The sequence below is a fragment of the Acanthopagrus latus genome, chromosome 16, assembly GCF_904848185.1.
Source record: "Acanthopagrus latus isolate v.2019 chromosome 16, fAcaLat1.1, whole genome shotgun sequence".
NCBI lineage: Eukaryota > Metazoa > Chordata > Actinopteri > Spariformes > Sparidae > Acanthopagrus > Acanthopagrus latus.
Genome location: NC_051054.1, coordinates 20,116,885 through 20,130,949, shown reverse-complemented (window position 1 = coordinate 20,130,949; position 14,065 = coordinate 20,116,885). Strand labels below are relative to the sequence as shown.

Sequence of the window (14,065 nt, the reverse complement as noted above, 5' to 3'; positions counted from 1 at the left end):
TAAATGCTCAGTAATTAATTTCAGCTGGGCTCTCTCAATCAAAATCACAAGATTAGACAGAGTGTGTTGACTTTTTGTAATATCGTGGGATCATCATGGGAGTTGTTGCATTCATTGTTAAACAACTACAGTTGCTTGTTTTGAATGAACAATATAAACTGTACCAGGGTTGCTAAAACTCCGAAGAGGAGGACGTGACCTCAGTGTAAAGGTGAAGACTGACTACAGAGGACACACTACAGCCCTGCACTCTCCTCCATCCAAACACAAAGAGAGATTTGTGTTATGATAAGAACACTTATGTGATGCCTAAATGACATCACTTGAGGACATTTTACAGTGAGGCCTGAAGATTACAAGTTTTTAAATTTGCAAAGAAAATGCCTCATATTCACAGGCTCGCTTTGAGCATGCCATCAAGACGGGTGATAATGGCGGTGTTGATGCTGATGATTTATTCTTCTTGTAGATCTACATCTTCTACGGCACAAGATCCAATGCCGAGTTTGTCATCCACAATGGGTTCTTCTTTCAAGACAACGCTCACGACCGAGTGAAGATCAAGCTGGGCGTCAGTAAGAGCGAACGCCTCTATGCCATGAAGGCTGAAGTGCTGGCACGAGCCGGTATCCCAGCGTATGTCTGACTCTTCTTACTGTTGATAAGCTTTTTGTTTTCCAGTCAGCAGACAACAATTCCTCCTCTTCCCTTTCTAAGTCTCTACAAACACAGTTGGGGCTTTTCCACTGCTTCCACTTCTTCCATTCTGATACTTGTACCAGTTATGGTCTCCCTTTGGCGTCAGTGAAACACATAATATTAATGTTGCAGCAGGTTTCTTTGTTTTCTTCCAGCCCCCCAAGTATCAAGTTACCGTCCTCCGCAACACTTTGATCATCAAGAAGCTTAATCGTTTTATCATTTGCCCCTTAATTTTATGCAGCATTCTCTCCTCTGCATTTTTAAACAGACACCTTTTAATCTCTTATTGATGACAGTCTAAATCTCAACAGTGGAAATTAAATGAAACAATCCCTGTTGTTGCCATTGTGCTCTATTAAACTGACAGATGTGCTTGTAGATCATTTTCAAAGGATACAGCATCATTGAGTTGTTGAGTAGCTGCTACCATCAGAGTCTTTATACAATGTAGAAATCACTCATTTTGCTTTTCCCTTCTCCATTATCAGTCTGATAAATTAAATTATAACCACTTTTCCACAAATATTAGCAGGTCTGCACAGGGGTATACTCACTAAGAATCACCTTATGACCACATTCCCGATTGCCTCAGGCAAGGCAGCCCGTCTGTGATTTTCATCTGAAGCGTTGTGTTGTATGTCACTGACCTCTCATTCACGTCATGGATGCACCAGACACGGCTGTAACAGAAGAAAAAACACCAATAGACCCATTGTGAAAGAAGCATCTGTAAAATGGTGGATACACTCTTTAAAGCGTCACAACCACAGCAAAATGAATTGTTTAACTATGATGATTTGAGCCATTTGGTCTAATAACTTTTGGAAAGTCTAGAAATGCTGCACGATTATCTTATCCCCATTCAAGTTAGCCAGGCGCTAAACCAGAAGTTAGCCGGCTCAGTTGGTGATCCAGGTATTTTCATACCTGGGAGGTCAAGTAACCACATCCCAAAGTCCTTATTCATGCTCCACCACCAGATGTTGATGAAGCGCCATCACCTCATACGGTGGAGTTGAGCCATGTAGGTCCTGTGTCTAGATCAGAGCCAAGCCAAGGTCATAAGAATTTAAGTCTACTGTCAGTTGACCTGGGTGTAAATGCAGAGTGTAGACATTCACATTTCACACAAAAGCCTGATCTCAGCAGGTCTGGGATATTTACATGTTTGTTATAAGTTTGTCCGTCTAAGCCTACAAAACCATGGAACACACTGCATTGGAGTTCAGCATTTCCAACAAAGAGTTAACTTCCCTGAGCTGGATGCTCTGGAGCAGTGGACAGAGGAATAATTTAATAGAAGGAGCGGGGAGGTGGCTGTAATGTGTTTGTGTGGTGTAATATTGTCGACCCTGTGCTATGGATCGCCACATCGATCATTTTGCTGAAATGGGGGGAAAATACTGTCCTCTTCCAAATTACCTCAGCGTGTAATGTTATGATGCTGAATGGTTTCTGCTGAGTCCTGGATTACACTTGTTTCATATATTTTCTGTCAGGCCGCTAACCTGAGAAATACTCCGAACAGCAACATTAATATTATGTTGAAATAGAATAATTCCCTGTGATAGAATGGCATGGTGTGCAGACAGAGGTGGAGTCCACAGTTTACACTTCTTTTACTTTTCTGGCTGTAAAACATTCTGATTTTTAATTTTGTCTTTGCTTGTTAAAGTGGTATTGTAGGTTATTTAGTAAATGTAATGTGATTCATTTTCACATTGAACAACAGACATCTCAACAGCATTTATTTGTTCAAAAAACAACCTGGAGTGAACCTACTGACTGGTGTCACAGCACAGAAGTAGCTTTCATGCAGCAACAACAGAACCAGCTGAGCTTGTGTTGCAGTTTTAAGTTCAACAATGAACAACGTAAAAAAAAAAAAAAAAATCAGTTTTCCACATCTAACCTCTGACGCTTTGAGCTTGAGCTTCAAAGCGCATCCATAGTTTTTTTTGTTGCTGGCTCTCAATGAGAAAGGGTGATGTGTTTGTACCATCCTCATGTGATACTGAAGGTGTGACCTTTGGGTAGCAAGGAGAACAGTAGTTACTGGATCCAACTGGAGACTTTGTGAAATAAATCCATAATGATAATTCCAACACAGATCGACTCCCGAGATAATTTATCAATTTCTGAGTGTTGACGGCAGCTATTGTTGTTGTGTGGGTCCCGTTGTGCTGCCCTTCTTAATACTAACACGTTGGTCTGTGTGTCGTGTTTTCAGGTCCTGTATCTTTGCCCTCCACTGTAACGAACCCCCTATTTCAGCCCAGCTTCTAGCCTTCCTCAGAGTCTTCTGCATGACAGAGGGTAAGAGACACTGCCACACACACCAACACACACACACACACTTATACACTGTGAAATACCAGCAGCAAGACATTCCCCAAAGACCCTCAAAGCCAAAACACTGAGACCATTGTTGCTACCATTTACTCCACATATCAGTGGAGGTGGAGGTAGAATTAGAGAGGAAGAGTAAGGCCTGTCCATTCCGGAGCTCCTTAATTGAGGCAGTGCAGCAGATGTGTGGAAGGAGCAATCCACCGGGGATGTTTGAAATATTCATCGGCATGTATGCAGAAATGGCATCCGTGTCATAAATCCCCAGGCACACACGGCCACTTACACCTCTGTCAGAGGACTTGTCCTCAGGACCCAAAGTGATATATTATTCAGATTTTTTGCTGCATGTTAATTTTTAAAACAGCCCTAACACCATTAGATGTGTGTGTCTCTGTGTGTAGGACATAATAGAATAATGTACACACAACCTGGGCGCTGCAGTGTAACCAAGCCATGTTTAGGTCCTCGGATCAAAGACAGCAGGACAAAGCATTCAGAAGAGAGGGAAAGGCCGTCTGTCTTTATTTTTTGAACATTATGAAATTTAAATGTTGGTCTTGACCCAAATTATCTTCAGGCAGTGTTGGAAGGTCAAGTCTGGCTGGTTTAGCAAAAGGTTTTACACAAAAGGATTAATGAGGAAACTTTGATTGCATATTAATAGTCCTAGACTTTGATTTTTTTTGCAGCGGTGTTAATTGAGTGGATTATTAATGATAACACAGATAGCATCTCAATCCTGTTTCGAATCAGCTCGTTTCAAATCCATTAACAAATCTATAGAGATTTAGCTTTTCACAATTTCTGTTTTTTCACTCGTCCGTTCTTTTGGTTAGTTGGTTATCTTATACATCTACGACATAGAGCATCTCAAGTATCTTTAATACAACAAAATCCTGATAGCTTTCTCTATTATCTCAAGTCGCAAATTACACTAAGCTAAGCCGACATGTCCCAGACCTGTCTGTCAGAATCAGATAAGATGATGAGATCATATTCATGAGAGACTGAGTAAGAAATCACCAGGGCTCTACTTGATTCCTAGAAACCAAGATGGGGCCTCCATATCTGTTGCTTTGAGTCAAACATCTCATGTTTCTATGTGTAACATACAGGGTGATCCAGGCAAGCCTTAGGACAGCTCTGATGACTTTGTCCATCATAATGATTACAGGAGTAAAATATGGGAAACATTGCTCTTGCCATTGTTATCGTTGTGTCTCAAAGCTTTGGATCTACTGGGCTGGACTTCTGTCTTGTCTATCTCAGACAGGTTTAGACGGTCCTCAGGATCTTCATCATGTTTGTGTGCTTGGTTAAAATGTATTTCAGTCTTGGGATCACATTTAAAACTTTGGACCCATCAAGATGATTTTGTCCGTCTGTTTTGATTTTGTTGTTTAATGGGAAGAAGAAACGAGCTGCCTTCCTGTAGGTGGACATGTCTTACAAACCCCTGTATGTTTGACTTCCACTTCACTACTATAATACTAATGGTCCTCTTGCAGCCGTTTATTGGTTTCTGTAAAAGAGCTGCTAACACTCAGTTTGATTTCAGAGGAACTGAAGGACTACCTGCTTGGAGACCGTGCCATCAATAAGATCTTCACACTGGGCAACAGCGAGTTCCCTGTCAGCTGGGAGAATGAGATCAAGCTGTGGACATTCCTCGAGACCCGAGCTGCTCTGCTTCTCAAGACCTACAAGACCACAGCAGAGGTTAGTCAGCTTGAATTTCAGTCATGTTGAAAGTTGTAATTTGGGGCTTCTGATTGCAGAAGGTGTCAAGGGTTCACTGTGGTTCAAATGGTTAAGCTTGTAGGAAGGGTCGAAAAAACAAAATCCTCAGCCAAATGTGAACGGTGACAATTAAAGGCATGACTGTTAAACCTGGAACAATACTAAAATGTGGGAAACAGCCCCCCAAAATTCAAAAGTCGGAAATATGGAGATTGAGCTTTACAGCACTGTGAGAAGCACTTGGGAATTGAAATATGTTCAGTCTCCTTCTTTCTCCCTTTTTCTTGACCTCTTAACTCCCGGCCTGGTCTCTTGTAGGAGGACCAGTCCCTGCTGGAGAAACCTGATCTGTCTCTCCATTCTCGCGTGGTGATCCAGCTCCGCCAGGCTGAGAAGCAGATCCTGGAGAAGGCATCAGCCAGTGGACGGGCCAAACGCCTGCACTTCGAGAAGAAATTAGAAGAGGGCGCTCCGTTGCCTCGCTATGAGGAAAGCGATATCGCTTTGCTGGAGAATACAGGGGCAGATGCAAAGCTACCTATTATCCTGCGCAAGCTGGAGGAGGTAGAGGAAGGCCAGGAGATCCAAGTGGAGGAACACAGTCACCTTCTGAATGGGGATAAGGTTCTTTATGAGATGGATATGGAGGCTAACAGACAGCCAGTGCAGGAGAAGGTCAGGAAAGATGTTAATTCAGCTTTGGACTCATTTGGAAGTTCAACCGAGAAGGGCCAAAGGGAAATGGCCGATCTAAGTGCCATTCGGACTGAGGACAATCCCAAAGAGAACAGTGAATAAGTGTCATCCACCTACTGCCACAGCCCATGCTATTTATTTTATTTCTTTGGTGTGTGTGTGTGTCTCTTAAGCGACTCAGAAGTATAGAAGCTGAAAAATGTCATTCAAAGTTGCAGAACTTTTCCTTTTGTGTGTGTTCATCCAGTGGGCTTTTCTGAGTTGCTCACAGCTGAACTTGTTTAAAATGCTGCCAGTGTGCCCCTCAGCCTTCTGTGCACAACTTTTTGATTAAAATCAGCTTTTGTTCTAAGTTTGAAACAAAGATTTACATCGAAACATTTTCGAGGCATACAGCACAGGAAGACGGCAAGCTGGATCCACAAACTGGGTCCAGTTAATATCATTAGGTGGAGAGAAAAGAATAAAATGGAGTTGGGTGAATGTTATTTCCACAAAGCCAAAATTCCTCTGATCTTGTGAATTGGATGGTTTATTACTGCAGTTTGTCTCCATATATGTCCACTATGTTTTGAGTTGACAATCGTATCCTCTAGTGCATTTTGTATTGTGCTGCTGAGTTCAGACCATCACTGCCCTCGATTCCCTTTTTCTTAGGTTAAGATCATTTCAAGCAACTTAACTGAAGAAAACCGAAAATGTTCTCATTAACTGATGAGAGCAGTAGTTTTAAACTGATGGTACCTGTTGTGGATCAGTACAGATCAAGGTGGAAGATGTTTTCTCCTTCCTCAGTGAGTCAGAGTTTTACCCTCAGATTGTTCATTTTCTCTCATTAGATAGCCGTAGTCCTCATTTACAAAGACATTTTGATTTATTTGTGTTTTTAAAAGGTATTTTTATGAATGTACTCAGTTTACATGCAGTGATTATCTGCTGATGTCACCAAAAGGGAGTGATGAGTGACCGAGTGATCACTGTTATTGCCCGTGAGAAAGCCATAAACAACACTGAGGACTCAGCGAGACAGATGATGATGACATCTCATGTACGATCACGGTTGGAAGCTTTTGTTCAGCTGCCTTTTTAAAATGAGGCAATTTCAACATGACAATTTTTGTACAGGAAAAACACAGGAGCAGTTTGCTCACTGTGGGGCCCCGATAACTGTCATGTGCACTGACACAAAGAGCCGACAGTCTACGCGGTGTGGATGAAAAAATGTGCACTTTGGTTATAATTCCTATCAATGACAACATTTTACCCCATTGTTTAAAATATGGCAATGTGTACTTCCAGTCTAACGTTTTCTCTCACCTCATTATTCACCCTTTGTGTTTAGTGGTGGTGAGATAATGAGGTTTCGTCTCCACCACACTGATGTAGGGACGCAGTTTTGTTAATGATGTGATTGTATGCGGCTCGCTTTTACATGAACAGCACTTCAACAATATAGTTTGACGAAATAATACGTAAGTCTAGTCCACTAATGTTTCTGAGCTTACCTCCTCATTTCATTGTCCATCAGAACATATAGTTCTTCAACTGATTCATGCGAGTCCTATAGTCCAGAATGATGTGTGCAAATTCCTAGTTGGAACTTGGTGCAGTGAACTGTTTGGGTCCCCTGAGCGTCCTCTAGATATGATGACATCCAAAAAAATGTCTCATGGTGACCATTTTACATTCAGCCATAAACAACCTATGTATTTTGCGTCTCCCCACCTGAACCAAACATGATGAGAGGATATGCGTCATCACACACTGTAGAAAGTATCTCACAGTATCTGAGAACCTGTTTGGGGGCCCCAAACTGTTCCGCTGTACCAAGTTTGATGCCTGAATGTACAATGAACGTGGTTCTGGTTGTAGATGGACAGAGGTGACCACCTCCACACACAACCACTGTACCATGTGATTGACAGTGTGGGGCAAGTTACTCTGGAACTGTAATAAGTTACTCTACTTATTACTCCATTACATAGTAATGATGATACCTCTTACTTGTTATCAAAAGTACTGAGTAATGTTAATCGTTATATCACTATATTACTGTTACAAAGGTAACGTCTCTTACCTGGCAACAAATCTTTTCTGGATCTTGTCCACGACCGTGTCCTGCTCTGAAATCCAGGTTCAGTAGTTTAACTTGCCCTGACCTGTCACGTGCACACGTCATCGTAAGAAAAAAAATCTGGTAACGCTGTGTTACTTACAATAATAACTGTAATATTGTTAATTTTAAAATTGTAATCCCTTACACGACGTGGGGAAAAGAATATTACGGTAATATATTACTGAGTAATGCGTTACTGCCAGTTTAGGTATTTAGTTAATTAGTTAACTAGCTCATTCAGTGAATTATTCTGACAAACTGGTGTTCCCAAAATAAGGAATGGACTTTCACACACTCTCAACTGACGACTGCTCATGTTGCTCTGACAGTCTGGTGGTTTTGAGATCAGAGTCTGGTGTCTCGTGTACCCTTTAAAACACAGAGTGAACCGCGGGTAAGTGCTGTCCGTGAAGAGAATCACTTTCAGTGGAAGGACTCATTGTCATTGTATTGTTTGAAGAAGGTGCAATGAATAAAGACACATTTGAAATCTCTTTAAATCTAGACTACTGTCGTAACATTTAAGTCATCATAGTCTCAATCCATACACAAATACCAATATAAGGTATACCTGCTACCATCTAAGCTGTAGACGTCGGCAGCAAATCATATTTTAGCCAGAGAGAAGGTCCACCTATATAATGTCTATATGAGTTTAAGTGTTTGCTATGTTTTGTATATTTTCCACCCTGTACCTTACTATCTGACAGCCTTTTCCTTTGCCTCTATATTTTCCCAACTCTATGCAACATTCCACTCACATGATGTCCACACTGGCCACAGATAAGTCAGATAGGCCCAGAAGACCACTGCTGTACCCAAACGTCATGTAAGATAGCACGAAATACCAGTAAATAATAGATTCCACAGAAGTTCCCCCTCACTCCAAAAGTTCTTCCTCTGCATCCTTTTTGTCGGCGGTCCTCCTCTAGGTGACTTAGGTAGATTTTGGTGCCTGGTGTCCACATCAGTACATTGCTTAGCTTCTGACCCCGGGCTGTTCTTAGTCTTGATCCACTTCTGTTGAACATCTTGGACTTCTAGCCCAGGGACTCTACAAGACTCTTTTCTATACATGTTACACAGAAAGTAAAGGTTAACGTAGAACGTCTTATTCAAAGGCACAGATGTTGTTGTGAGACACCACTGCAGTAATGGCAACGTGTCCACTTCCACTGCTTCCCTGGATGTGTGTAGAGCATGACCTGTTGGAGGTTGTACAAAAAAAAAAAAGACGGTTGGAATTCCTCGTCAAATGTGATGCTTGCTCTCAGAAACACAGGGTTACTGAGATCTGAACCAACATACTGCAGCTGCTCATAAACCGATACAGATACATTTCAGTGAATCTTGGTTCTCCTGTCAGTGTAAGTTGATAAGGAATCGTCCTGAAGCTGTCGGAAAGTGAACTTCATCTCGCTTCTCATCTCTTATGCGCACCGTTGTTCTTCTACCTTTGGATCAAGCCTCCTCCAGAGACCGGAGGCCGTTCCTCTCTCCTCTCCTGTTATTGAGAGAAAAAGGTTTATTTCATGTATTTTCCTCTTCTCTGCCCCATGGCCCTTTTAAGAATTTATGAAACATTATCTTAAATCATTTAATTCAGGGGCAATTAAATTTTGAATTGCCCCACTTATAATTCATGGGTAAAGCCCCTTTAATCCTTGAATATATTATTATAACGGCCATCAGGGTGGGCAGTGGGGAGCGAGGCATGTCCGGTATTGTTAGCACTTGCTGTGTCAGCAGGCCTGGGACCTGCACTCCAAGCAGCCCAAGTAATCCTGCCCCATGAATTATCAACTGCATTCCGTATTAATATACAATAGCAGCAGCCCCACCCAGAGCACCACTGTAACGCAAGTGTTCACTGGTGTCACGCTGGTTTGGGGGGGTGGGGGGTGTCAGGTTTAGGTTAAAGCTAAGAGGTGAAGACGTCTGCTCAGTTCACTGCAGCATGACTGATGCTCATTTGATATGGTGTGATTTCAACACAACATATTGCCTCAGCTACCTATTCTGATAGTTTGCGTGATACATATATGTAATGGTGAACAAGTTGAGTGATGCTGGGTAGGTGTTGCAGCTCACACAGCAGCTTGACATCCACACACAGACCATCATCAAATCAATCTTTATTTATATGGCGCTTTTCATACAGAAAAAAGTACCTCAAAGTGCCTCACAGAAATAAACAAACAACAGCAGAAAAATAGAAACAGCAAAATAAAAAAAAAGGAGAAGATAGTTAAAAGAACCCAAACCCTCCCACCCCTTCAGACATGGACAGAGACATACACAGTCATACACACACTCACACATATGCACGCAGACACACACACTAATACACACCCATACAGTAGCTGTCACTAAAGAGACATGGCTGGGCAGCGAGACCTGGTGCATGGAGGAAGCTACCTTTCAGGAGCCAGCCACACCGGGAGAGATGTCGGGCCAAGGCCGCAGGGAGCACCACCACAGAGACCACCCCAACCTGGACAGACAGGAGGCCCCACACCAAGGTGCAGAGCCCTCTGGTCACCCGGGCCGGAGCCGTCCATGGGACAGCACCCCCCGCGGCCAGACCAGAGACCACCCCCAGCCCGGCAGGCCCCCAGGAGGAAACACTGGAGATTAAGAACTGACAGACTAAAACAGTAAAATAAAGCAAAAAGCATAGAAGCTGAAAACACGAGGGACTAAAACATAAAAGTATAAAGGCTAAAAGCACAAGGGACTAAAGGGTAAAATATGAGAGATTAAAACAGTAAAAGAAAAAATAAATAAATAGATAAAAAAAATCAAATCAAATCAAATAAAATAAAAAGGATTTAAATGAATAAATAAATAAAAGAATGAATAAGTAAATAAATAAATAAAAGTGCTCTGATTAGCACGGCATAAAGGAATTAAGAAGAATTTAAATTTCAATTAAAAGCCTGGTTAAAAAGGTGGGTCTTGAGCCTCTTTTTAAAAACCTCTACAGTCTCTGCGACCCTGAGGCTCTCTGGCAGGCTGTTCCACAGATCAAATCAAACATCCATGTTGCTCAGGGAAACCTTGCCACTGCACAAGACTTTCCACATACACTGAGCTCCCTGAATGGAGTTCAGAGCGATCAGCTATGCTGTGCTGAGACATATTTTCATGACTTACCAGGTAGTCCGACTTCTTTGCTTCTTTTTCTCCATGCGAGCTCCTTTTTGGTCCTTTCTCAGTATGAGTTGATGTGTTATCGTAGCTCTGGGTGTCACACACAGTCACAATTAGTGATTATTATCCTCTCCTCCATCGCCGTTCATCAGTGTCTTGACAGCAGAGATTCAGTTGCCATTAGAGGACTGAGGTGGAACTATGGCTGTATATTTTTACTATTGAGTTAATAATACAAAAATAATACAAACTTAGAAATATTAATTGTCCCCCCCCCCCCAAAAAAAAAATGAATTAACAAGCTGTTCTCAGAGGAAAACAAGCTCCCAGAACACTGTTTGAAGCTAGAAAGGTGGCAGGGTCCGCCACATATAAACAAAGTAAAACAGTATAAACTGTGTTGTCCTATAAGGTCAATATTTCAGGCTTCTTTCATCAGGGATCCGCTCTGGAGTTTGAGTGAAATCTGTGACTGGTGTATTTAATCTATTCTCCAAATGATAAGAGTGAATTATTTGTTTACATATTGTTGGGAGTCTTATGGATGCCGCGTCTTGGATGTGCCTGGAACCAAATGTTGCTGCAGTTCATTTTAAACTACACTGTGGTTCTGTGTTTGGCCCGGCTGGACCATAAAAAAGCAGAGCCCATGGACCAGAACGTGAGTCTCTTTAAAAGTTAACAAGTCACAAAACCACTCGGGAAGGCGTTTATGGCAGCAGGTGAACTACATTGCGCATGCGGAGCTTATCTTGAACTCGATCACACCCGTCTGTACTGCTGAAAAGACACCTGCAGTAACCACACATCCTGCCCTGTAGACACGCAGCAGGCCATGTCCTCAGATAACTGTGGTTTGGCACACAGCTGTCCACAAATAGGAAGTGTTAACAGACAAATTTACATACTTGCCTATGTGGTCAAAACCTCAGCTGATGGCCAGATCTATCAAAGAACCGCACAGACTAGACTGAAACTATAGCCGCTGCATATAGAACAGACATATATATTTAGTTTGTCTATGTCTATAGCACGAGGCTACAGTGAGCCATATAGTTCGGCTCATGTTTTGTCTTTCACTCAACAGCTGTTTGACCTTTACACAGACTTCAAAATCCACTTGTGGCCGAAAGCTTTCAGTAACAGGTGTCTCCACTGTGATCATGTTAGGTTGACTCAACTGTGCACAAAGCTTTCTTAAAACAACCTTAGAAACCAGCAGAAATTGTTCCAGTGGCACCACCTAGAAGTCCTCCTCTCCCCTCCCAGAGCATGACTGACTATGATGCAATGCTCCTCGCAGGTCATGATGGAAGCATCCATAGGAGAGGGATGGGGAAGTCTCCAGCCTGGTGAGAGAGGTGTCCATCATGGAGGAAATGAGGATAAAGGGACGAAAGAGGAGTGGCATGTCAGTCTGTAGTTATACTTTTTTTTTTTTTCAGCAGCATCTTGGTGTACTGCATATAAATCATGTAAATAAAATACTTTTTGAAGTAAGCTGCAACATTTAGCTGTCCCTGCTGCATTCATAAATAAATAAATAACATTAACATCCAGAACCCGAACTGTCCTTTTTTCACTTGACCTCATTAAAGTAGGAGATAAAATGTACAATAGAATGAATAACAGAATAACATATTGTATGACGTAAACTGCTACATTAAGATGTTCCTGCTGATCAAGGTAGAGCTGCAACAATAAGTTTGATCGAGAGCGTGAAGATATGTGCATGTGTGCTGCTCCAGTGTCTCCAGGCTCAGGTGGAGCAGACAGGCCAGATGTTGGCACAGCGGCACCACCCAGCCTGTCAGCTATGATTGTGGGACTACTGCCTCATGACGTGCTGCATCAGCTCTGCTGCTGGCAGGTTGTCTTTACAAACCAGCCACGAGAAAACTCAAGCACAGCCCATTCATGGTTAATCAATAAACATCATAAAAACAAAAGTGTTCACAGCATGCAGCCTATTCAAATACTAATGCTAAAATACTACCAAATACTAATGCTAACCTACACCTTTCGATGGACGGTGTCATCCGTTTTGAGGAGCTCTGATAGCAAAATAGGGACAAATGTAAATCATTTGCAGGAGAACACAGCGTGCTTACATGACTGGTAAAGCAGACAGCTATCTTCCAGGTTTTCCAGGATAATGGTTTCCGTCTCTGTGCACAGGGAGCGTAGCAGCTGAGGGGCGGGACGGGGTCAGCAGGTGAGCTCAGCGGACATCTTCGAAAGGAATTATTGTTTTAGCAAAAAAAATGTTTTCAGTGTCATATGTTCTTTCTGCAGCTGGCTGTTGGTTTCGGGTGCACGACACATAGATAGATAGATAGATAGATAGATAGATACACTTTATTAATCCCAAGCTGGGAAATTTTGGCGTAGCAGCAGCATTTACATACATAAAAGATATAAGCAACACACTGAAATAAAAAGAAGAAATAACATATTAATTACAGTATAAAATGCAATGTACAAATATACACAGTGTAGATAATGTATAAATAAGAGGTAGTTATTATAGTGCAAAAAATAAAATAAAATATAAGGTGCAGTGAAACAGATAAATAATCAGCAGTGGACCGGTGGGCATAAGAAAAACATAAAGTGTGCATGTCCTGTATTAGATGACCAGATTATATAACTATTATTGTACAGTTTGATGGCATGTAGCAGGAAAGAAGAACAGAAAAAACAGATAAAGTGCGTATAGACTGTATGGAAAGACCAGATTATTTAACTATTGTTATAAAGTCTGATGGCATGCGGCAGGAAAGATTTCCTGTATCTGTCCTTTCGACAGCGGAGCTGGAGCAGCCTGTGAGAGAAGGTGCTCCGCTGTCTGTCCACTGTGTGATGGAGAGGGTGCTGATCATTGTCCATGATGGAAAGTAACACATTCAGCATTCTCCTTTCCACCACGGTCTCAAAAGTGTCCAGCCTGAGACCGAGCACAGGCTGGACACTTTTGAGACCGTGGTGGACATATACTGTCTATATACAGTCTGTTAAGTGTCTCCACCTGAATACTGATCATTAGAGGGACTCTCATTTCGATCACATTCTGAAGCAGAATCAAGAAGATCGAGGGACACATGTGCTCAGCTGAACACTAATGCAAACAGCCTTCTGATAAGGTGAGTGTTTATGTGTGTGTGCATCCATGTACTAGTCTATATATTTGTGTGTCTCTTCCCTCCTCTCCTCTCCTTGTCTCCTTCCCTTGTTCTCTTTCTTCTTCTCATCTGACCTAGAAACACAGACTAGATGGAGAACAAAGAGAAGAGGTCAAAAGAAATT

The 14,065-nt window shown here is 42.1% G+C and overlaps 1 protein-coding gene across 1 annotated transcript in view; it reads left to right on the top strand.

The window, feature by feature from the left end:
- Positions 1-8,106, top strand: part of setd3 (SET domain containing 3, actin histidine methyltransferase) — a 28,028-nt gene extending 19,922 nt beyond the window's left edge. Inside the window, exons 10-13 of the mRNA XM_037125488.1 lie at positions 470-636; positions 2,933-3,018; positions 4,613-4,773; positions 5,113-8,106. Coding sequence (XP_036981383.1) covers positions 470-636; positions 2,933-3,018; positions 4,613-4,773; positions 5,113-5,592 — 894 coding nt within the window. The 3' untranslated portion in view covers positions 5,593-8,106. The remainder of the gene's footprint in view (positions 1-469; positions 637-2,932; positions 3,019-4,612; positions 4,774-5,112) is intronic.
- Positions 8,107-14,065: the final 5,959 nt, after the last annotated feature.